Raw genomic sequence first — 26,553 nt, 5'->3', positions numbered from 1 at the left:
CGCTGGGGTATCACATGTGCAGCGTCGCGTTCCTGGGTTCAGGAAGCATGGAGCATGTTTTTACTGTGGTAAAAGAGATCATTATGTAAATGCTTGTCCTGTGCTACCAAAGAAAGTCGCACCGGCGGAAAACTGGTAAGCTCAGAGGGTATGGAGGAGGCCCAACTGAGCGTATGCATATCCTCCATGATGGTATCTCAATGTATGCTCCCTGCCAGGGTTATTATTGCGGGCAGAGAGCTACCAATATCAGTGTTTGTGGATAGCGGTTCAGCCACCAATCTCATGGATGAGGAGTTTGCACGCATGGCAGGTTTCAAGATCGAAAAACTCCCTCATCCTATTCGCGTGGTTACCATTAATGCCGCTCCCCTCCCACAGGGGGAGATTACTGAGTTTGTAGCTGAGGTTAAACTCCACATTGGGGTCCTACATTCTGAGTGGGTTACATGTAAGGTACTCAATAATCTCCCAGCACAAATAGTCCTGGGTTTCCCATGGTTGTCTAAGCACAACCCGGTGATTGACTGGAGAACCCAGGACATAGTCCAGTGGAGCAGTTTCTGCCAGGAAAATTGCTTGGCCACATGTGTGTCCGCCGTGAAGTCCAGCCTTCCGGAGGCATTGCTGGATTTTGCGGACGTATTCTCTGAGAGGGGTTGCTCAGAACTACCTCCACATCGAGCCTATGACTGTCAAATTAGGTTAAAACCCGGGGCTAAATTGCCAAAGGCGAGGATGTTTAGTATTTCTGGTCCGGAGAGACAAGCTCTTAAGGACTACATTGCGGAGAGTTTAAGTAAAGGGCACATCCGGCCTTCATCCTCACCTGTAGCAGCGGGGTTTTTCTTTATTAAGAAGAAAGATGGGGGGTTACGCCCGTGTCTGGATTTCCGGGAGTTAAACCAGATTACGGTCCGTGATCCCTACCCGATGCCTCTGATCCCTGATTTGTTCAACCAGGTGGCTGGTGCGAAGTGGTTTTCCAAACTTGACCTCAGGGGGGCATATAACCTCATAAGGGTCCATCAGGGGGATGAGTGGAAGACGGCATTTAATACCCCTGAGGGTCATTTTGAAAGCCTAGTTATGCCATTTGGGTTGACAACCGCGCCTGCTGTGTTCCAACATTTCATAAATGATGTATTTGCTCATGTGCTGGGGAAATTTGTGATTGTGTACCTGGATGATATCCTTATTTATTCGAGCGACCAGGACACTCATTTAGAGCATGTCAGGCAGGTGTTACAGCTGCTCCGTGAGAATAAGCTCTATGCTAAGCTTGAAAAATGCGTGTTTTTTGTTCAAGAGTTGCCTTTTTTGGGATATATTGTGTCCGCCGCAGGGTTTAAAATGGATGCCGCGAAGGTGCAAGCGGTGCTGCGATGGGAACGGCCTGGTAATCTAAAGGCGCTCCAGCGGTTCCTTTGGTTTGCCAACTATTATAGGAAGTTTATTAAGAATTTCTCTACTATAGCCAAACCGCTCACGGACATGACGAAAAAAGGTACCAATCTCGCTATCTGGTCTGAGGATGCGGTGCGTGCATTTGAGCTTCTGAAGAACCGTTTTGCTTCAGCCCCCATTCTGGTGCAACTGGACGTATCTAAACCTTTTAGGGTGGAGGTCGATGCGTCTGAGGTGGGAGTGGGGGCAGTACTGTCACAGGGCTCGTCCTTGAGCAATTTGCGTCCATGCGCCTACTTCTCCAAGAAGCTGTCGCCGGCCGAACGGAATTACGACATCGGCAACAGGGAGTTGTTGGCCATCAAATTGGCTTTTGAGGAATGGCGACACTTCTTGGAGGGGGCGGCCCACCAGGTCACAGTCATCACCGACCATAAAAACCTGCTCTATCTGGAGTCGGCCAAGCGTCTGTCTCCCAGGCAGGCTCGCTGGGCATTGTTTTTTACATGTTTTAACTTTCTGGTGACTTACCGTCCTGGGGCGAAAAACACCAAGGCGGATGCCTTGTCCAGGTGTTTTCCGGGGGGAGAACCTCGGGAAGAGCCGGTACCCATCCTCCAGGAAGGTGTAGTGGTTTCGGCTCTCACTACTGAGGTAGAGGCGGAGATTGCCGAGGCCCAGGAGGAGGTACCACCAGGACTTCCCGCTAATAAGTCGTTCGTACCCCTTCATCTTCATCTTAAAGTGTTGGGGGAACACCATGACTCGGTCCTGGCCGGTCATCCAGGGGTTAGGGGCACCTTGGAACTGGTATCGCGCCGCTTCTGGTGGCCAAAAATCCGGCAGGATGTGGTTTCCTACGTGACAGCTTGCATCACGTGCGCCAGGGCCAAGTCGCCCAGAACCCGTCCTGCTGGCACTCTACAGCCTCTGGAGATACCTAGTAGGCCATGGACAGAAATCTCCATGGACTTTATCACAGACTTGCCTGCCTCGGCGGGGAACACGGTCATCCTGGTGGTGGTTGATCGATTTTCGAAGATGGCGCATTTTGTGTCGTTGCCTTCCTTGCCCAACGCGAAGACATTGGCTCAGGTCTTTGTGCAGGAGGTGGTCAGACTGCACGGAGTTCCGTCGGACATAGTGTCTGATAGGGGTACCCAGTTTGTGACAAAGTTTTGGAAAGCTTTTTGCTCACGATTGGGGATCAAGTTGTCTCATTCGTCGGCGTTTCATCCGCAGTCAAATGGTCAAACTGAGCGTATGAACCAAAATCTGGAGCAGTATTTGCGATGTTTTGTGTCTGACAACCAAGAGGAGTGGTCGACGTTCCTTCCCTTGGCTGAGTTCGCATTAAATAATCACCGCCAAGAATCATCGGGAGAGTCTCCGTTCTTTTGTGTTTATGGGCACCATCCTCAATTTTGTACCTTGCATCAGGGGGGCTCTGGGGGCGTCCCAGAGGAGGACCGGTTAGGAGTTCAACTATCATCGGTCTGGAGGAGTGTGAAACAGTGATTGCTGAGCATGAGTGCAAGATACAAACGTGTGGCTGACTCTAGACGCGTGCCAGGTCCGGACCTGTGTGTGGGTGATTGGGTGTGGTTAGCTACTAAAAACATAAAACTCAAAATTCCATCATTGAAATTGGGTCCAAGGTTTATTGGCCCTTTTAAGATTGCTGCCATCATAAACCCGGTTGCTTTTCGGTTGGAGCTTCCTGCGGTATACAAGATACACAACGTGTTTCACAGGTCTTTATTGAAAAAGGTGGTAGGCTCTGTGGACACGACGCCGATGCCACCTCCAGTCATGGTGGATGGCGATTTAGAGTTTGAAGTCTCCAAAGTGGTGGACTCTCACGTACTGCGCCGTACCCTTCAGTATTTGGTGCACTGGCGGGGGTATGGTCCGGAGGAGAGGTCTTGGGTACCAGCCTCGGACATACATGCGGATCGGCTGGTCAGTTACTTTCACCGCCGTCATCCGGACAAGCCGGGTCCTATGAGTCTTGAGGGCCCTGGGGTCCCTCGTAGAAGACGGGGTACTGTCATGTCGGACGCTGTTCACACCACAGCGTCCGGCAGGCAGCGGTAGTTCCATCTCCGTCCACTATAGCCTCAGTGGCGCCGGCTTGATTTTACTCAGGTTATCTGGGGTTAATCTAGCTGGAAATCAGGTGGGATGTTTGGTCACGCCCTCGGTCTTTAAATAGTCGTGCTGGCCTGTGGGCGTCGCCGATTATAGCTTGTGTTTTGTGCCAAGTGGTTCCGGTCTGGAGTGGAGGTGTTGGAGAGAGAAATTCATAGCTGGTGTCGTATGATCCGTTGTTACCTTTTTCGTCTTCCTATATTTGTGCTTTGTTTTGCCCTGTTCACATTACAGTATTGTCCTGTGTGGTTGCGGCGCGGTGTGGTTTGAGTTCTCCCTGTCTGTCATTACTGTGTGGGTTTTGGTGGTTTGACAACTCACTGGGTGGAGGGTGGAGGGTTCAGCTTAGGGCTGAGCAGGAGATAAGGAGAGGCTGGAGGCTCAGGCATTTGCACCTTTAGCAAAAACCCTGGGTTGAGGGTCAGACAGGGTTTTCCCTAGTTTGAGGGACTCCGCAGGGGCCCGGGTTTTGTCAGCCTCCTTCGACCTAAGCCTCGCATAACAGTAGGGCCCAGTGTGAGAAAGCTGGGTGGTCTCAGAGGTCATGGGTCTTCCAGCAGGACAATGACCCAAAACACACTTCAAAAAGCACTAGAAAATGGTTTGAGAGAAAGCACTGGAGACTTCTAAGGTGGCCAGCAATGAATCCAGACCTGAATCCCATAGAACATCTGTGGAGAGATCTAAAAATGGCAGTTTGGAGAAGGCACCCTTCAAATATCAGGGACCTGGAGCAGTTTGCCAAAGAAGAATGGTCTAAAATTCCAGCAGAGCATTGTAAGAAACTCATTGATGGTTACCGGAAGTGGTTGGTCGCAGTTATTTTGGCTAAAGGTTGTGCAACCAAGTATTAGGCTAAGGGTGCCAATACTTTTGTCTGGCCTATTTTTGGAGTTTTGTGTGAAATGATCAATGTTTTGCTTTTTGCTTCATTCTCATTTGTGTTTTTTCATTTAAGACAAATTAAATGAAGATAATAATACCAAAGAATTTGTGATTGCAATCATTTTCAGGAAGAAACTGAGTATTATCTGACAGAATTGCAGGGGTGTCAATACTTTTGGCCACAACTGTATGAAGATGAGAAATTAGCTGAAGTGTTGCATACGGGTATAAATGTGGTATCTAGACGGGCACCTACCTTAGACAATAAATTATCACCCAGTATGTTTTTTTGAACAACAGAAAACCACAAAAAAATTGTCTTAATTGTATGGGTTTTTACAGGTGCGGTTCCAATAGTTGCAAAACCTGCAGACATACAATAGTGATGAAGGATTTTTTTTATAGTAGTGATCAGAATAAATTTAAAATTAAAAACTATATCAATTGTAACTCTACAAATTAGTGTACAAGATAAACTGCAAAGCATGTAAATTTTCATATGTTGGATGCACATCCAGAAAATTAAAAGCTCATATTAGGGAGCATTTGTACGATATTACTAGTACAAATAATTCAGACCGAAATGTTTCGGCAGCTTCCAAACATTTTATTGTTCATCATGCCAGAAGTACAACACATTTTCAGGTACATGGCATAGAACATGTTAATACACCTTTTCGTGGAGGTGATGTTAGGCGGCGTCTTCTCACTAGAGATGCATATTGGATATACCATCTCAATACTAGATTCCCGAGTGGTCTAAATAAGCGCAATGATTTAGCGCTACACTATTGCTAAATGATTGTTTCAATATGTGGCTATTTTTACATTTTTTTTGTTAAGTTTTTTACTATGTGGGACTGTTTTTGTTGTTTTCTTCCTGTTTTAACATCTTTTTTTTCTATTCAAGAAGTATGTCACATGAAATGCACCACTATTGGTGAAGTCTCCTTATATAGGAGGATGTATGGAGGTATCGACATGGCTTTTAACAAAGATCACCTAGATCGAAACGCGTAAGCCTGTCCTGTGTCTATAGGCAGCCTTTCTTTTTGGAGAGCATTCCTGCCATTTGACAGAAGTCTTTTAAAATGTACCAATAAAGTAAATCGAGTTTTTTAACGCAGCTGGAACTACAAGCCTTTTTCTCTTCATGATTGAGTATAAGCACCACATGCAGAAATACATGACTTACAGGTCTTTGCATGCTATCAATGAAATTATTAATGGTTGTCTAAGAAATGTACTGTCACGCTGAATGCACTTGGGCACGCAAATTATGAAGTTCAACAACTGGCAGCTACCTTCTCAATTATCGTCCAATGATGCCCCATATGTGCTTGATTGGGGACAAATTGCTGCAGGCCATGGTAGCACATTTATGCCATGGAGGCTGCTCACAGTAAGTAGCGTAACCAGCGTGGCATTTTCATATTGAAAACGGGTGTTAGGACACTTTGGAGAAATGGCAATACCGTTCCATGATTGATCCATTCTGCACTGTAAGTGAAATTCAACATTACATATCAAGCCTTAGTCATCAGACAATGTCTAAGACCTAGGGTTATGAGACAGAAGTCTAGCTACAGGTGTTTCATTGATGTCACTCCACTGCAATAACTATCATGATGCATAGAAAACGGCAATAGAGGTTGGGATGGAGGCATATCCTCTTCAGCGATGAGTAAGGCTTTTGCCTTGGATGTGATGATAGCCGTAGATTTGTCTTGAGACCATGTTGGCAACAGTATGACGAGGCCTTCAAAAGGGAACATCACATCATTCCTAATACGGGGATTATTGTGTGGGGTAATATAGTGTATTGTACCCATACCCCTCTACTTCTTGTTTCAGGTTCATTATCAGTTCAGCGTTACACAGCTTTGTGTCACGATTCCTCCTATCAGTGTGTCTGGATGCCGTGAATGACAGTTCTGTCCTCCAATCGATATTAAAAGTTATGTTTTATATGATCTATCTATAATTTGAGTACTATTCGGTGAAGTCATACTTTTTTCATTGGTACTAATTTATTTGTTATACGGTGACTTGAGTGTGGGCTTAATAGAATCTAGTCATAAATGTAAGAATATATTTTATCTTTTTTTTTTATTTTCATTATTTACCAGTATCTGATATATTACAATATAGCCTGAACCAATGTGTATTCCTATGGCAGTATATAGATATATTTCAAACCATCCATAGTGTGTGAAAAGGAAAGCTGCCAGGCAGAGGAGAGGGAGAGGCTAGACTGTCTGAATTCCTGGACTAATTTCTGAAAAGGGTTTTGAAGGATAAAAAGAGACTCTAGGAAATATGAAATAAATAAGACAAGAAGAAAGGCACAAGAAAATTTCAAAATTGCTTAGTTCAATCGAAGGACACTATCCTTAAACTGATATATTTGATATTTCACTGAGTGAAGTTAAAGCTTGGTCCGTGCTACATTAGCCTTAGGAAGAGCTGCTATTATGTTCAGAAACCACAGCAATGTGTGGCTATATCCTTCCATGGCACACCATGGGATTTTTCCACTTCAGATTTCAGAATATGCATTAATAGCTATGGTTGAGTGTTTTGGTAATTGATCTTGATGGATGACACAAAGTAGCTGTTAAGATAATTGAAAGAGCATGTTCAGCTGCACTGCAGTTGTTTTTCTTGTATCTACAGACAATGGGGCAGATTTATTAATACTGTCGAAAGCAGAGACAGTGTAAAACTAGATGCTGTACCAAAAATTAACATAGAGGGGTAAGCTCTGTAGTGTCCATACTACACCTCTTGGGTGATTTTAGTTTATTCAACCAGTTTGTATTTAGTAATTTCTTGTATACTAGTAATTGTAACACATTTTATGAATCCACTTAGCATTTCCCACTCTTTTCCAGATTTTTTTAAGTGTCTAGTGGGGGGAGAAAAATGTCTAGTGAATTGTGGCACATGGCATATGTGCCATCTGTTTGGCTTAGTTTGCGACAGAATTCTGACAAACTTTGAATAGCAAATCTGCCATAGTGGCATTTAACACTGCTTTTTGTTAAATTTGTTCTTACGAAACCTTAGTGACATAAGGTTCTTTACACTTTCTCTAAGAGCTCCTCCTGCTTACCATGCAGGCAGTGACAGGCAGTGATCGACATGGTGCAGTCTTGGAACCACAGCACTTCTGTCATTCTCCAGCAATAATCTTTCGTGTTGGATGCTGGGACCAGCAGCTTCTTTCCCGCCTTCAACCACTGAGTGCTCCATGTTTCTTCTACTACCTCCTACCAGGTGCTGACTGCAGCTCATGTTACTGCTGCCATTTTGCCCCTTAGGGTACCGTTACACCTAGCGACTCACCAGCGATCCCGACCAGCGATATGACGCGGTCAGGATCGCTGGAGAATCGCTGGGTGGTCGCTAGTGAGCTGCCACTCAGGCAGATCTCACCAGCGACATCGCAGGGGACGGGGATCTCTACTTACCTGTCAGACGCGACGATCCTGCGTCCTCCCGCCCGGCTCCACGCGTCCCTCGTCATCACAGCAGGAAGCGCTGCAGGAAGTGGCCGACGAGGAATGGTCCAGCAGCTTCTCGCGCGATCAGCGATAACCAGCGGGGGAGCCGGTCGGATGTAAATATCACATGCAGCGATATCGCTAGTAATATCACTGCAACGTCACAAAATCGGTGACTTTACAGCGATATTGCTAGCGATATCGCAGTGTGTAACGGGGGCTTTACACTCACTGCCACTGTCACCAAGCTTATAGTTCAACAGTAAGGCTCATTAAGGTAAATGTTCATATATGGACAGTTCATCATTTGAAATTGGGCTGGAGAATGTGGGTAAAGAGAGAGAGGAAGTGTCATGTTATCACAGGAATTTATTTTAACACATCTAATTGTGGAACCCCTTTTTCCCCAAGATATTTTGATTAAAATTAACATAGTTCATGAGAAAACCCCTTTAAAGACCATCAAAGGTTAGAGTAGCTTCACGGATTCAGTAAGTGACATCCACCATTGACTTTCTTTCACATCTGTCGGGAGACCCCAGTACATTCTTCACCACCAACAAAGACCCCTTAACTCTAGAGTCCCGACTATTGAAGAAGTGAAGGGGTGTATGATGACCTACACCACTGTGTAACTGTAAACTGTACAGTGGAATATGTCACAGCCTTTTGCCAAAGGTTACATCAGGGTCCACAAATATACCTCTGAAATAATTTTCTAGTGTGGTATAAACATGAACCTATTCAGTTTTATGTGATAAAATAAAATACATCAAGTGTTATATAAAAAACTTTTTATGTTTCATTTCATGTCTGCTTCCTATTGCTATTGGAACTTTAAACTTGAGGTATGAAGGAGTAAAACAAAGAAGTATTTACAATGCTGAAGTAACTAAAACAAACAAATTTACAAACACCATTCAACTATGAGGGGTCAGTACAAGATTTAAAAAAGCACTGATCTTTAAAAAAATACTTTACATAAATAAGTTATAAGCAAATATAAGGAACTAGTATGCTTCTTTGTGGATGTATTAGCAATTTCTCATGCTTCCTCCTGCCTTCCTAACTCATAGTACACTCTCCTAAACAGCTCAACCATCATGCTGTAGACAAGACAGAATGCTAGATCCGATTAAAGTCTTTCCAGAAGGGGGAGGAAGGAGGGATACGTGTAGTGAGGCACATGAAATTTAGATTGTGCTTCAGATTTCCAGTAAGTGTTTTCGTTTATCCCAGTGCTTGATTCACAGCTATAATGATCAATATTGCTGTATTGAGTAAATTATCACCTGGCTGTTAAGCTTTGGGTATAAAAATTTAATGTAATGGAAGGGAAGAAGAAAAGTGAGAAGAAAAACTGGTAAGAAACAAATCAACTCATAAAGGGGTCTATGCCTATTGATAAATGAAATAGTATATGTAGTTGGATGCTGGTGAACTTTCCTTTGGGACATTCTTTGGATTTGTGTATGTGGGAATACGTTACAGGGTACCAAGAAATGAATGACCTGACATGTGGAGAAACGAGGGCAAGTGGGTGCTCTCATCCACTGACCTGGCTGTCTTTAGAAAGACTGGATGGACAAGCCCTCATCCCACTGAACGCCTGTACTCCTTTCTCATGGGCAGAATATTACTCAGACAACACAGTGTGAGGGTAAAACAGTGTGGCAAGACTTTATTGAACCACCAACTGACAATAACATATAGTACAGTCCCAGCAAATACGCAAGACAGTGCAAATTACAGAATCTCACCCTTAGAATCATAGAATCGTAGAGTTGGAAGGGACCTCCTGGGCCATCTGGTCCAACCCCCTGCTCAAAGCAGGATTCGCTAAATCATCCCAGTCAGATGTCTGTCCAGCCTCTGTTTGAAGACCTCCATTGAAGGAGAACTCACCACTTCTCGTGGCAGCTTGTTCCACTCATTGATCACTCTAACTGTCAAAAAGTTTTTTCTAATATCTAATCTGTGTCTCCTCCCATTCAGTTTCATCCCATTGCTTCTAGTCTTTCCTTGTGCAAATGAGAATAAAGTTGATCCTTCTACAATGTGACAGCCCTTTAGATATTTGTAGACAGCTATTAAGTCTCCTCTCAGTCTTCTCTTTTGCAAACTAAACATTCCCAAATCCTGCAACCTTTCCTCATAAGACAGGGTTTGCAAACCGGACACCATTCTGGTTGCTCTTTTCTGAACTTGCTCCAGTTTGTTGATGTCTTTTTTAAAATGTGGTGCCCAAAACTGGACACAATATTCCAGATGAGGTCTGACCAAAGAGGAGTAGAGGGAAATAATGACTTCACGTGATCTAGACTGTATGCTTCTGTTAATACATCCTAGAATTGCATTTGCCTTTTTTGCTGCTGCATCACACTGTTGACTCATATTCAGTCTGTGATCTATTAGTATACCCAAGTCTTTTTCACATGTGCTGTTGCTTAGCCCTTTTCCTCCCATTCTGTATATGTTTTTTTCATTTTTATTGCCCAGATGTAGTACTTTGCATTTTTCCCTGTTAAAAACCATTCTGTTAGTTGCTGCCCACTTCTCCAGTTTATTTATATCTTTTTGAATCCTCCCTCTCTCTTCTCTAGTATTAGCTATCCCTCCTAGCTTTGTGTCATCAGCAAATTTAATCAGTTTACCCGCAATTCCTTCATCTAAATCATTGATAAAGATGTTGAACAATACAGGGCCCAGGACAGAGCCCTGTGGTACCCCACTTGAGACATTCTTCCAACTGGATGTGCAGCCATTTACGACCACTCTTTGGGTCCGATCACTAAGCCAGTTATGAATCCACCTAACAGTTGCCTTGTCCATTCCATACTTAGTCATTTTTTCAATAAGGATTGTATGAGATACTTTGTCAAATGCTTTGCTGAAGTCAAGATATACTATATCTACAGCATTTCCTTGATCCACCCAATCAGTGATTCCATCATAGAAGGAAATTAAGTTAGTCTGACATGACTTATTAGTTACAAACCCATGCTGACTCTGTTTAATCACTTCATTCTTATCCAGGTACTGACATACATGTTGTTTAATAATTTGTTCAAAGATCTTTCCTGGTATAGAAGTCAGACTCACCGGCCTATAGTTGCCTGGGTCCACCTTCTTCCCCTTTTTGAAGATAGGAACAACATTTGCTCTTCTCCAGTCTTCTGGGACTTCTCCTGTTCTCCAAGAATTTTCAAAGATTATAGAGAGGGGTTCAAAATTTCTTCTGCTATCTCCTTCAGTACTCTGGGGTGTAATTCATCTGGACCTGGAGACTTGAATACATTTAGGTTAGCTAAGTGTTTCCTCACTATCTTTCTGTTTATAGATATCCTGGATTCTTCTATACCCTTAATAGGACAGTGAAGAACAGTTGATGTTACGTTTCCTTTCTGAGAGAAAACAGATGCAAAATAGTAATTTAAAAGTTCGGCCTTCTCAACATCCTGTCTTACCATTTCATCATTTTCATCCTGTAAAAATCCTATAGCATCTTTGACTTTTCTTTTACTTTTGACATATCCCCAAAATCCTTTATTATTGCTTTTGACATCTCTTGCAAGCCTCAATTCATTTTCAGCTTTAGCTAATCTGATTACGCTGGCTCGCCGGGATTAGAGCAGCTGTGACTTCAGTGCTTCCAGGGCTGACTACCCCCACCAGTGGCACCACACTTTTGGTGGGATCCCACAGAGAAAAGACAATGAGAAGCTTAGGAAGCTGACAGTCCAATTAGGTACATGGCCAGGTGACCTGATTGTCCCAACCTGGCTTCTCTAAACATCTCATTGGGGCCAGATGACCGAATTGTCCCAACCCAACTTCTCCTAATGCCTCCATAGGCTTAGTGATGGTCAATGGAGCAGATCTGTATTCCTCCAGCTGGGGTCGTGGTCCCCTAAGTTGGCATCCTTTTCCTTTAGAGTATCTCAAATCTGTATTTCTCCAGTTGGAACCATACCGCATTGGCACTGGCTACTCTCATGTAGAGTCTCTCTGGAAACAGAGGCAGATCCCCTTTAATAGTTCACAAGTGTCCTTCCGGCCATCATCCATAGGTCATGGTGAAGGTGGGATAAAGTAATCTTTCATTGTTAAAGTATTCAATCAATCTGCATACTTTGTCCTACACTATTTGCAGGTCAACAAGCTGCGTGTACTAATATAATGGGTAATCAAGCAAACTTTAGCAATTGCTCAATTACCCTACATCCCTGTCTTCCAAGAATAGCAGCACAATAACTTTCAACAAATATCAAAAATTCAAACGTCAACGTTTAGTTCATATAAATAATGGCCTATGTCTCCTGTCCCACCAATGAAAAATACGTCTGGCCTAATTAAGAATAAATGATGTGTCGTCACACATGTATTTTAAATTTGAATACCCAAAACAGTTGTTTTTTGTGATTTACATATTAATAAAATGTAGCTACATGATCGTTGATTTCATGTTAATTAACTAGGATCCAGGAATAAAGCAAATGTTTTCATTTATCAACTTAGGTTTTTTGAATACATCTATCTATATAAAGATGCTGTGATGTTCCAGATTGAGCAAGTTACAAAAATTTGTGTGAAAAATTCTTTGACTGACCCGTGGGATCCATATGATATTCCAGGAAATTCAACTTATGAAGACCAGTACTACATCGGAGGACCTGGTGATCAGATAACTGTCCAGGAGTGGTCTGACAGGAAGCCAGCCAGAAAATGTAAGTTTTGTGAGAATTGTGTTATTGATTATGAAAAATCTAATTTCTTACATATTGTAGATAGAACAATTCTAGAGAGGATGCATGTATCTAATATCCTACACTATGTAATACGTCTGCATGTGGTGAAGCACAACTGCACAATATCTATATATATAAAAATGAGTGTATGTATGTGTGCGTATCAGCCACGCCCACTATACATAACAACCAATCACTAAGCATCTTTCATTTCACCAGAGCTGTTTAAAAGAAGCTGAGCTGTGATTGGTTGCTGTTGCTATGAGCAACAGTTTTCCATGTAGACAGTTGTGGTAACTGAGGCCTATTATTCTTATCAGTTCTATGGTGTTATCCGTCCTTCTGTAAAACTGGAAATAATTTATTACTGTGCTGACACAGACCACCCTCTGACACAGACTGCAGGGGGAGCCCAGTATCACACAGGATAGGATTAGATACACGACTCAGCAGACAGTATCACACAGGATAGGATTAGATACACGGCTCAGCAGACAGTATCACGCAGGATAGGATTAGATACACGGCTCAGCAGACGGTATCACACAGGATAGAATTAGAGACACGGCTCAGCAGACAGTATCACACAGGATAGTATTAGATACAAAGTTCAGCAGACAGTAGCACACAGGATAGGATTAGATGCACAGCTCAGCAACAGGATGTGCCAAAGGAGAGGACATTTTCATTCCAAGAATTCCACTCATTCCTTCTGATTTACCTTTTGATTTTAAACGCCTCCAGTTTCTACTTCGACTGGCATTTGCAATGTCCATTAACAAGGCTTAGGGACAGTCCATGAAAGTAGTAGGGGTCGATTTGCAATCTTGGTCAACTTTACGTGGCCTGTTCAAGAGTTGGAACTGCTAAAATCTGTTCATCTTTGCACCGAAAGGAAAAACCAAAAATGTTGTTTATCAAAAGGCTCTTGAATGAGTTGAAAATAAAATACTATCAATACTCGGGTAATCGTTTAGTTAATTTGTGTTGCAAATCTGTAGTGTTGAATATATGATGTGAAATGTTTTTATGTGCAATATAATCATTATAGTTAGTTATAACTAACCATAGTTAGTTACTATGCCCGGGCAATGCCGGGCTCTTCAGCTAGTAATACATAAAGGGCAGATAGCAGCTGCCTCGGTTTTGGTTGACAGGCTGCAGTGGTGAAGTTATTATGACTATAGACCTTAAGGCTATGTGCCCACGTAGTTTTTAGGTTGTGCGGATTTTGTTGAAAAATCCGCAGGTAAATCCGCAGGACAAAAGTCCTGCGGTTTATCCGCGGATTAGCCTGCGGTTTTGCCCTGCGGTTTCACACCTCATAATGATAAGGTGTGAAACCGCAGCGGAAACCGCACAAAGAATTGACATGCTGCGGATTGTAACCCGCAGCAAATCCGCGTGGAAAAATCTGCAGCATGTGCACTGCGTTTTTTTTCCCATAGGAAATAAAGGTACTGTACAACACAGCAGAATCTGCTGCAGACCCGCAGGGCCAAATCCGCTGCGGCTCCGCAGCAGAATCCGCAGCGTGTGCACATACCGCAGCACTCACCCGATCCTTGAAATGCAGTATTATTTAATTGCGTGATTGACATAAAAAAGTGCGGTTGTGCAGGTGGCAAAGGAGTTACCAGGAGATACAGGAGACCTGACGGACTACGACAGTTTCACACACATTGCTTGTGCTTCTATGGGTCCATATTCTATATGGCATGTAACTGTTGCAGCAAATCACTACAGCAAACAAGTGATTGGCTGCAGCGATAACATACAGGATGTACTGTAATTGTGATGTCATGCTGCAGCCTGTCATCAAAGACTGATGCAGCAGTGGAGAGCTGGTACTGGATCAGGGGAACATGAGTAAATATTTGTTGGTTATTGTTAAAAAGTTTATCAGGTCAAAAATGTCATTTTTGGCAAATCCCTTAAAATAATTCTATAGTGATGACTCAACATTCTGTTGTAACTCTCCTACTGTTACTCACTCCAATTTGAACCTGTACACAGTGCCTGAAGAAACTATGCATACCCTGTGAACTTTTCCAACTTTTCCTACATTTCTTTTCCAATTGTTAATTCTCCCATTGCAAATGCGGGATCCTTGTCAGCCACCTGAGGACTTCTCATACTGATATTCTTTTTCTTTTTTTTCCTTTTTCCTCTGTCTCTTTCCTTCTCTCCTGTGATTAGAGGGGACTAGGTGAATGGTGTTGTGAATTCTTTATTCCAGGGGGCCCATTTTTTTTAAATATTTGGGAAATCTATTGTGTCTTATGGCGTGAATAAATTCGTACACATTATGTGTAGCTATTCTTTCTATAATGTCCTCTGTTTTTGGAGGATATTTCCTTTTCCAATTGGATGCAATTAAATGATTTTTTACCATGTGTGAGACTATATTGATATTTTCTTTCGGTGTATCAGTTATCCCTATTGCTAGAATTGTAAATTGTGGAGAGAGTCTTATATTATTGTGTGTATTCTGTTGTATCAGTTGTTCTACTTTTAGTCCACACTTTTTTTTTTTAGCACATGCTTTGTTCAGAGCCCATACACACAGTAAAGCTATATGCTTTACAGAATGGGTTCTGTGCACTGTTGTATAGCCCCTAGAATATTAGATATAAATTCACATTATGATTTTTTTCTTGTGGCCAATAATGTTCCCATAAAGTTTGAATTTAGACTCTATGAACCCAATTATGTATCCTGGTATGGTGAGACCAATTACCGTATGTATCCTGGATTGGATACCTGAATTCTCTAGTATGTGTTTTTCAAGGTGAGTTAATTCAAGTTAAAAGACTCACACGTTCTTATACTAACAGCAGCACAAGAAAACTAACAATCTTTGACTGGGTTTGTCAAGGAACATTTTATTCAAATCTGTCTTGTGAAATCAGGAAGCTGTAGTAACTAAAGTCATGGGTATACATTTAAATCATGGGATTCCATAGAGAAAGTCCTAATTGGGCCCCATTCCCCCTAAACCTCCCAAAAATATTTAGCAGAATAGGTGGGACACAGTTCCAGAAGGACATACTGTACTTCCCGACTTTTAAAGACAGGGAGACAACATGTATTGTGGTACTTAGTGAAGTCGCTTAATGTTCTCAGTCTCTATGATACCCCTTTTATGACCCCCATGGAGTATGTTCCCCCAAATATACCCCTCACACACATTATAATACCCAAACATTACCCCCAACACCCAAATTATCATGACTATGTGGACTTTTCAGGGAACCGCTTCACACATCCCAGTCCTATATAAATAATATTTTTTAAACATTTTTTTAAAAAAAAATTTAAGTAACAACAAGAGAGGAAAAAATACTGAAAAAAAATAATAATTGCAGTAAATAGAAAAGATCCCCCAAAGGGAATCCTTAATAAAACACCTTTCACTAAATAGTATTTTGAGGCTCTCAGGCGTTAAGGTAGACAATTTAAATATTCAATTTGATTTCTTGTTGACAAATCTCTGTAATCTATTGGATATATTGTCTATTATTTGATCAATAAAATGAAAACTCTAAGCCCTAAGAATTATTATTAAGTTGATGGACAAAAGATGATGCCCATCAAATTAATAACAATTCTTGGGGGTCACAGTTTTCATTTTCTTTCTCCACCGCGAGGATTGAATTTCTGGAATTTGGAAATCTACAAAACAGAGCAGAGTGCTATTCACACTTTAACATTTTTCAAAAGTGTTGATGTGAATAGTTACCTGGAATTCTCCAATGGTCACTACTTGAAATGGATTAAAAACATCCCTTACAGCCAATAAAGGCAGATTAGAAATTTTTAAACTGCAACTGTAATTCTACTTGTTACAGTGCAACTGCAATATGTCAGCCGGACAACACAAGCAGTTCACAATAGAATGAATGCTCACTTATACAATATATGCAACAGCATCATTAACCATTGTATGTCAAGGCATTTCTTACTGGAACACAAAAAGCATACCAGCTGTCTAAGACTTATTATTCCTGAACAAATGGCAGAGAATATAGCTAATAGATTCCAGAGACTTTTCAACACGGAATCATATCAGATATTTAAATTGTCCACCTGAGGGCCTCAGTGAATGTATAGAAAATACTATTCAGTGGGAGGTGTTAAGTTAAGGATTACCCTTGTGGGACCTTTTTTAATTACTGCAATAATTATTTTCATTGGTATTTTTTTACTTTCTGGTTATTTAACCCCTTACTGATGTTGGGCGTAATAGTACGCCCATGTCGGAATCCCTCACTTTGATGTGGGCTCCAGCACTGAGCCCACATCTTTCCCAAGACATGTCAGCTGTTTTTAACAGCTGACCTGTGCCTCTAACAGTCACGGATGGAATAGCAAGCCACTCGCGACTGTTAATTAGTTAAATGCCGCTGTCAATTTCTGACAGCGGGATTTAACTTGCGCTTACCAGAAGCTCGTCACTAATCTCGCCCATCAGTGAACCTGTCACATGATCATGGGTCACTGATGGGTCAGCATGACAACCAGAGAACTCCAGCAGACCTCTATTGTTATAGCCGGATTGCCACGAGTGCCACCCGGTGGTAAGCACTCATAGCAAGTGAGCAATCCAGCTGCACCCAGGAGATCTGATCAACGCCAGTGTGTAGCAGGGGCGATTGAAGTTCTGCAGCGTGTAGTCTCCCATTGAGACCATTAAAGCATGCAAAAAGTAAAGTTTTACAAAATATTAAAAAAATATATATATAAAAGTTCAAATCACCCCCCCTTTTGCTCCATTCAAAATAAAACAATAAAAAAATCAAATATAGACATATTTGGTATCGCCAAATTCAGAATCGCCCGATCTATCAATATAAAAAAAATTAAACAGAACGCTAAACGATGTAACAAAAAAAAAATCAAAATCAGAAAAGTCAGAATTACGTTTTTTTGGCCGCTACATTGCAATAAAATGTAATAACGGGTGATAAAAAGATTGTATCTACAATAAAATGGTATCAATAAAAATGTCAGCTTGACACGCATAAAAATAAGCCATCACCCAGCTAAAGATCACGAAAAATGGAGACGCTACAGGTCTCCAAAAATGGCGCCTTTTTTATCACTTAAAAAAAAAGAACCTAGACATGTTTGGTGTCTATGAACTCATAATGACCTGGAGAATAATAATGGCAGGTTAGTTTTAGCATTTAATGAACATGGCAAAAAACCAACAACTGTGGATTTGCACTTTTTTTGCAATTTCACCGCATTTGGAATTGTTTTCCAGTACCTGATTTGCTAAAACTAATGGTGTCTTTCAAAAGTACAACTCATCCTGCAAAAAACACACCCTCACATGGCCATTTTGACCAAAAAATAAAAAAGTTATGGCTCTGGGAAGAAGGGGAGCGAAAAATAAAAACACAAAAATACCTCTGGTCGTTATAAGGGGATAAAAAAAATTAAAAATGTTTTTAAAGATTTTTTTTATAGAATTGAAGTGCATTAAGCATGTGTTTAACATTGGTATTGTTAATCCCTTTTATCTTTCACTTTTTAAGATTGATAGTACATGTTTTGTATACTAACTTATTAAACCTGATTTCTGATGTCATTGGAGAAGGTTTATCAGCTAGCCCTCGCTATCTGTATTATATGAGCCTGAGGAGAGAGCTGGATCAGCTCTGTAATGCATAGCTCGAATAAAGAAGTTTTTTATAAGTTTATTTCTTTCCGTTTTTGGCAACGCTATTAATCCAAAAAACCTACTTTCTATTTTTGTATCTATTATATTAAGCTCTTTTTTATTCTACTAAGTTTTTATAACTAAGCTTGTTTTTCTACCAGCCTCAACTCTCTCTCTTTTTCTCATTCTATGACTACTCCAGGGATATTCCTGGAGGTACCATAAGCGAAGACCACTCTCCTTTGCTGTATAAGGAGGACACAGTCCCCTAAGCCTGTTTCACACTTCCACCTGATGAAGACTTCATCCTCCGTAGAAATGCATTGTGGTTTAAACCCATCTCTTGCTTGAGTCTCTTTCCTCCGATTCTAAGAAAGTTTTCCATTTACTCTTTGTTTCACATTTCAGTCTTTTTGCATCAGTCGCAATATGTCGTTTTTAGAAAAAAACGGATCCAGCAAATTATTTTGCTGGATCATTTTTTTCTCATTGACTTGTATTGTGATGGATGGCCTTCCATTTCGTCCGCTGAGCGATGGATCCGTCGGAAAATCGGTGTCTGTTGGCCGTAAAAAACGTCCATAGGAACGTTTTTTTGTCTCTGTCTAAAAGTCGGACAGCGACGATCCACCGCCGTCCGTCATCTGCTAGAATGGACTAGAATATGACAGAATCCAGCGATGGATTCCATTTTTTTCAGCTGAGCATGCCCAGAAGAATTTTCATTCCTTTAATTTAACCCCAAAAGCCGTTCGGGCACTGAAAGTCTCTCTCCAGAATCCTATTCCTTTAAATTTCCTGCAGTGGCTGCTGCGACGGATCCGTCAAAAAAACGGATCCAGTTCCTCAGTTTTTTACAATCTGCACTGGATCCGTTTTTTCACACTTTGACGGATTGTGACTGATGTCAAAAAGACTGAAGTGTGAAACAGGCTTTAGACTTGGTTTCCTTGTGTAGCCTTATGGCAAAATCATTAATTGCCATCTGGAAGTGCAGCTACATTTGTAGTCACATTTGCATCAGTTTCTGAGAAACTTCCAACCCCTGTCATGTAATTCTGCCATCATGTTTAATGTAAAACACCATAATATCATCTGCTTGGAAGATAATTCACAAGAAATGACATTGCTTGTGTGGTTGAGGAGCTAAATAAACCATGCACCATGCATCTTCTCTATAGTGTTCCGGTTGAGCAGGAGTATGAAATGTATTTTCTAAACTCCAGGAACACGTGTAGTTTGAACATTCTGAAAAATATATTAAATATAAAAATAATCTTAAATTAAAGTATATCCGCAATGGCTTCATCCTTGAGAAAGGGAACTTCCTTAGTTTCTCTTACTGATTTAACTGTTTAACTGTTGCTGGGATCAACATTGCATGTTCATTTACTTCCAATGTCAGTGATCCCAAGGGCATACCTACATACTACTGGTGGATGTCGTGGAAACTTGTTCAGTACATTGAAAGGTAGACAGTATGGTTCCCATGAGGAGTCTTCAAACCTTCGCTATGAATAGGTTCACATACTACTCTGAGAAACTAATTCAATTCTTATTGTGCGAAGACTTTTTTATTTTCAGGTTTTAGTTTAATGTCTATACAGAGAGAAATGGAGAAACAGCTGTAAAGTGTCTGATCTATTTACCATGTTGAATGTGTGGGAACATATGATTTTACCCCAAAACAAAATGGGTCATAAAAAGAGTAAATATCATCGAAGACAGACACCTGTTTTCATCCACATCACCTCTATTGCTCTACTCTAAGCCATATGTTAACTTTGTAACTTTCCATGTAATTTCCTAATACATAAGTAATGTTCAATAATAATAAAAATAAAGTTACAATGAAAATATGAATAATTACCCTAAAGAATCAAGCATCAATATGATTCTAAATCATTAAGTTTATACATTTTTCTCCAAATTTCAGTACTGCAAAAAAGTTACCTTGCATAGCACGTTTTTCTTGTTTAACTGGTCTGCGAGTTGCTGTCTTGCGGCTATGTTAGAGCTCTGATTTTGCTGTAAAGCAAAACAGCTAAGTTGCGACAAGTTGCAAGTCGCATGTGACTTGCATTGAAGATTACGGCAAGTGAGTTTCTTGTGACTTGAGACAGAAAACCGAACACATTTGCAAACAATAGTAACTGTGTGGCAGGTGGTCACAAGTCACAATTCTACATTGCAAGAAATCATTAGATGTGATGTTGCAATGTGTCACTGAAAATTCAGCATTGCGCCGTCGCCATGTCGCCCTAGGACAGCAAAGTTGTGACAAGTGTCATGTCACGTTTTATGTTGCTTACAACTTGCTTTGAAGTCTATGGCTCGTGAGTTGCTTACAATTGCAACAGAAAATACAATTCATTTGGAAATATTTGCGACTTTCACAAGATGTCGCAGGTAGCAAGGCAAAACTGCAATTTCAGAATCACGCATCATATGTCATCATGTAGTCCTTGCCTGTAATACACAGTTAATAGTTACTCAATTTCTCTCCATGGATGTCAAAGCAGCCTAACAAAATACACAAGGGCACATTTTTATATGCAGTTCTGCTGTTGTTCAGACTCTATTTAATATTTCGCAAATGCACATTTTCTTGCAAAGTGGCCTGCAAGTTGTAGCCAGTGTAACTGTGAATTTTTACATGTACATAAAATTGCATTTTTGATATATGTTTGTGTTTGTGATATAGGAAAAATGCAAATTAAACCATAGATGAAAGTATTGAGTGTTAATACAACCCTGAGTTATGCTATGTTCACATGACTGTATTTTCAGTTCGAGTGCTGTCCATGTAAAAAACAGACTTTACATGGGCAAAATTAGAATCAATATTAATCAATGTTCTGCCTCTTGTGTTACCCACATTGTTTTTTCATGTTTTTAAAAAAGCAAATAAAAAACTGTTTTTAATACATCAAGGGATTGTTTCATCGCTGGAGCACATCTCTCCTTTTTTTCTGCTAAGTTGAATCAATCTAATCAATCTAATAAATTCCATCCCTACTTACCGATGAAGTTTACAGGCAGGACCAGAAATTGTCCAGTTAAATGCAAGAAGGGCACTAGGACCCTGTGTGCCTGAGACAGTCTGAGCCTGCACAGTGAGAAACTAACTGCAGTTGCTACCAGCACAGCCCTGAAGAAGCTCCTCGGGTGAATTAGCTCTGCACTGACTGAGGCTCTGCAACCTGCCCATGTGCAGAGTCTGTCAGGCAGAGGAGCCGCAATTGTTCTGCCATCTCCCTGACACCTCAGACATGGTCTCAAGAGAAAAGCGGCAGTGGCTCCCGGTGGGCACCTTCATGTGACAGGGCCCGGGGCAACGGCTCCCTCTGTCCCCCCAGTAGCTACGCTACTGCTGCTGTACCAAAACAGAGCTCCTGTTGATGCCCCACATAGTACAGTGTCCCTGTGCTACAGAGAAAACTGTGTCCACATTTAGTTCCTAGAAAGAAATAATGCCACCTTTGATAGTCTCTGAGTGCCCTCTAACAACAATAATGCTTCTTAAGTGCCCATTTAACATTTAATAACCTGAGTCTACTTGTGTACAGCTCCCCTATATACAGTATGAGGGACCCACAGCTCCACTATGCACAGTCTATTCCCATTTTAGCTCCCCTATACACTGTATGAGGGGCCCCTATAACTCCTCTATACACAGTATGAGGGGCCTATAGCTTCCATTATACAGTTTGATGGGTCCAAAGCACCTCTATGCACAGTATGAGGGGCCCACAACTCTCCCTCAAGACACAATATAATTATCAAGAACCCTGCTGCAAGCTTAAAGCAGGAGTCTGCGCGCGAATTCTAAGATGACAGACAGTGTGTGAGGAGAACTGCGGTGAGCTTACCTGCCGGAGCGCAGGACCTGAAGCACATAACCACCGGGGGAGTGGCTGGAGGCGGAGTCAGATGCCAAAGAAAAGTCAGAACATGCCGAAGTCAAGCCAGAAGGTCGATGTAGTGCCGAGGGGTGAGAGATAAAGAGTGGTCAGGATGTAGCTAAAGGTCAGGAAGTCGAAGAGAGTGGTGCAGTACAAATGGGGCAGGCAGGTGGGAAGTAGGAGTAAACAAGACAAAGAGCCGGAAACAGACAATAAGAACAGAGTCACAAGGCAATGCACAGAACGAGAAAACAGACCTGGTCATACACTAAGAGGTAAGCAGACAAAACAGTATGCAAGCACACCAGCGGGTCAGACACACAGCCAAGAATGAATGTATCACTGACAAGGATCCCCAGGCCGAGGCAGGTACATATAGCCCTCACCAAACCAAAAGGAGGCCATACAAACTTAATCCTGTGAGGACTGGGAAGGGAGCCCAGTCCCCAACCATAACAATAATGACCTCCACAGTAGTCCTCACAGTGTATAATGGCCCCCAATGTAACACCCACACTTTATAGTGGCTTCCACACTGTCTAATGGCTCCCACAGTAGACTCAATACTACTGTATATATTGGCCTTCACACTTTATATTAGCCTCTATAGTAATCTCCACACTCTATGATGGCCCCTAATCTGTAGAATTGACCTCACAATGTTAGGGTTGCGGATCGCACTAAATATAAAATATGAGAAAGTGCAATCGCAACCCGGTGTCCACCGTGCAGAGGTGGTATACTGCTGCTAGGTAATGGCGGACGCTATATGGCAGTATAAAGAAAGAACACACGCGGTTTAATGTCACCCGGTGTGTACAGGGCGAACTCTGTTACCTCACAGAGCAGCACTACCGCAGAATATAAATGCTGGAGCCTGTTTAGCTCACAGAGCTTGGCAACGGAGCGCACAGAATGTGGTGACAGAACTCTGCCCAAAGGACACGGGGTCAGAGTCCCTCTAGACCTGAGCGCGTGGCGTCGCACCTGCGGACGCCACTATAGATGCTGACTATGGTGGAGTGTCGAGCACGTGCACCGTGGCGTGCAGAGCCACCGGTGGACACTGATGCCAGTCTCAGACTCTGCCTCTACCTACACCTAAGCCTGGGCGCTTAACAGGCTAGTCTGCACAACACATGCGTACCAAGGGTAGGGGTTTCTTAATGAGTCATTCACCAGAGACATTCATACATGCATACAACACTCACTCCTCATAGTCTGGTAATGCAGTCTATACTAGCGCATGGCCAGGCGGCCATGCAAACCTTTTATAGCCGCGTCCTTCCGCATCCAATCCGAGCGTTGCTATAGCTGGACCAGAGGTGGCAGCAGCAATCAAACCTACAGAGCTGGTCTGAGCAGAGTGCCTGGATCGACGAGTCTGCTAAGCAGCCTCCTCTGCTGCCGGAGAGGAATGGGAGACTGCCGAATGCAGTTTGGGAGCGACAGGAACCCGAGGCCTAACGCACATTAGCTTTCACACTGTATAATGGCCTCACAGTAGTCCCCACACTTTATATTGGCTCTCACACTGTATGAGGGCCCTTCACAATAGTCTCCATACTAGACCCCAACCTGTATAATGGCCATCTCACTAGCTCCCAAACTGTATAATGGCCCCAACAGTAGTCTCCACACTGTATAATGGTCCCCATAATAGCTCCCACTCTGTATACTGGCCCCCACACTTTATAAGGACCCCACACTATATCAGGGCCCACTAGAATAGTCCATACAATGTTTGAGGGTCTCCCCATACTTTGATTCCCCCACTGACACACTACAAGTTTTAATTAACCCCTTTGTGAAAGGCCCAATTTTGTACTTAAAGGGAACCTGTCAGCAGGATTGTGCACAGTAACCTACACTCAATTTCAGATTGGCGCCGTTATACTGAATAAAATGATACCTTTGTTGATGAAATCCATCTTGTGGCTGTTTCTTAATCTTTATTTTCAGCTGCAGCATAATCGCATGGTTACTGTGCACTTAATCCGTTGTGCTGATTTAATTGACCTAGGGGAAAAAAAGTCAATTTGAAAATGGTGCCCCCCCCCCCGCCTGTGCAGTAACAGCTATCGGTGTGTATAGCTACTATCGTGGTGCAGGCGCCGGCGGCGCCATCTTGCTGGAGAAGAAAAAATTGTCCTCCAAGATGGCACTGCCCGCACCTGCGTAAAAGCAGCTATCGGCGATCTTCACCTAATCCAGGATCCTGACAAGTACAATGGCAAAGTGTGGGTGAACCAATTTGATGTCATCATGCTGGCTTACAGGACATCAGAGTCTCGGTGCTACACAATGGCGTCAATGCGACGGGACTCTAAAGTCCTGTGTTTGCGCTGGTGCCTTGGCCAGTGTATCACCCTGCCAGCCATTCTGTAATCTGCAGACTTAAAGCGACAAGCGGTCTGCAAAATGGAGAGCAGTAGTGCAGGGGGGTCATGTCATCTTACATTACCACAGAACTTAACTATATGACGATGCAGTTAGGAGTGGTGGTAGCTCTGGGTGGCCGCCTCGCGAGAGGGCCCCGGGTGACCATACCCTCTGTCATCTGATAGATACACTACTGGTGCTCCTGTAAACAATAATGCTTATTAAGTGCTCACTTAATATTTAATAATCAGTACATGGCACTCTGGAACTGAGAAGTGTGCCTGAGTATGGTTGCAATCCATAATAAAAAATACAGTATAAACCGTAAGAAGAACTTGACACTTAAGAGAGGTATGCAACAATAATGAGATTTTATTCACATTGGACTAACTGTATTGGAGTAAAGTGTAATTCTTGTTGCATACCTCTTGAGTGCAGAGTTCTAACTGTATTAATATTTAATAATTTCCCCTAGTTACACTATGTACAGTAATAATGGCCCCAGTATCGCTGATGTGAGCAGACGATCATGTGTCCTCAGGTATGCAACATGCAATCATGTGTCGGCTACAGTTTTTAAGCTTCTCTCGATTATTGAAAATACAAAAACACACAAGCGCTACCTGACCATGCAGCAGTAAACCACCGCCAGAATCCCCTCAGCTGCTAAGGTCAGTAAGGGGTAGGTGTCACCCTTATAGACAAATGAACAAGTGTTAAATAAACTGACCGCGCTCCAGGAATGAATCGCACAGAGGAAACTAAGTAGATCCGATGAACAAAGAATGTATAGAGACTGGTAGCCGTCCATTGAAACAAATACTGGCCCCAGATTGCACTCCAGGAGAGAATAGCAAAGAACAAACTACATATCCGATGAACAAACAAATATATATTATAGTCTGGTAGCCATCCAATAAAACAATTACTAGCCCCAGATGGTAACAACTAGAGATAAGCGAAACGGGTTGAAAAATTTCAAAAGTTGCCGACTTTTGGTAAAGTCGGGTTTCATGATACGAAACCCGACCCTAGGGTGAGGTCGGCCACGAGCTCGGCGACTTTAGCGCCAAAGTCACATTTCAAAAGTTTGTTTTCCGCCCTTTTTCAGCCAATCAGGATCCACGGACACTGTGGGCAACGTGATGACATAGGCAGGGGTCACCACCATCTTTGAGAAGGGCATGCAAGTGATTGGCTTGCTTTGGGGGGGTGTCACAGGGGGTATAAAAGGGCGTGCACGCCGACCGCCATGTTACTCATGCTGATCTCAGAATAGGGAGAGCTGCTGCTGCTGCTGATTCTGTAGGGAGAGCGTTAGGCAGGGAAGAAGACACCAAAAACTGGTTCTGCTGCTAGCGATTTTGCCTGTACAACACACCAGTCACTGTGTGTGCAGTGCAAGTGGAGGCTATATTTTGCTGGATCAGCTGTGTTGGTTGTTAGGCTGCCTTAAAAGGCTTCCTGATAGCTGCATTGCTGTTTTCCCACTGCTCTGCAAACTGCTTTTTTAAAAGCAATCCAAATTTTTTTTTTGTCCTGGTGAGGTACTGAACGTGCATTTTTTCACACCATACAGCGGTGTACACTCCTCACACATTACCATGTAACGGCTGTTATCACGGCCACAGCGAAGCTATCTGTGTGTCACTCTGTAAGAATAAGTCGAGGACATGTTCCGTTATTACCGACCTACACTCTAGGGAGATTCCTATTCTGCCCAATTCTATATACACCATGTAGTTTGTCATACACTAGCCAATTTCTGCTTGTGACATAGCGGTGTGATATTCACTGGGCCTCACACAATCCAACAGTGTCCACAAGTGTGTTCAGAAATTCTACATCTCCCCTGTCCTATAGTGACATTTTTCACACCTGCGACATTGAGCCTGTGACAT

The 26,553-nt window shown here is 42.4% G+C and overlaps 1 protein-coding gene across 1 annotated transcript in view; it reads left to right on the top strand.

The window, feature by feature from the left end:
- EPDR1 (ependymin related 1) overlaps positions 1 to 26,553 on the top strand; it is a 165,352-nt gene that overhangs the window by 97,945 nt on the left and 40,854 nt on the right. Inside the window, exon 2 of the mRNA XM_073549980.1 lies at positions 12,468 to 12,676. Within this exon, the coding sequence (XP_073406081.1) occupies positions 12,468 to 12,676 (209 nt within the window). The remainder of the gene's footprint in view (positions 1 to 12,467; positions 12,677 to 26,553) is intronic.

The sequence above is a fragment of the Dendrobates tinctorius genome, unplaced genomic scaffold (genome assembly GCF_039654945.1).
Source record: "Dendrobates tinctorius isolate UK_male_01 unplaced genomic scaffold, ASM3965494v1 ptg000162l, whole genome shotgun sequence".
NCBI lineage: Eukaryota > Metazoa > Chordata > Amphibia > Anura > Dendrobatidae > Dendrobates > Dendrobates tinctorius.
Note: the sequence above shows the minus strand (reverse complement) of the source record. Positions and strands in the feature narration are given on the sequence as shown.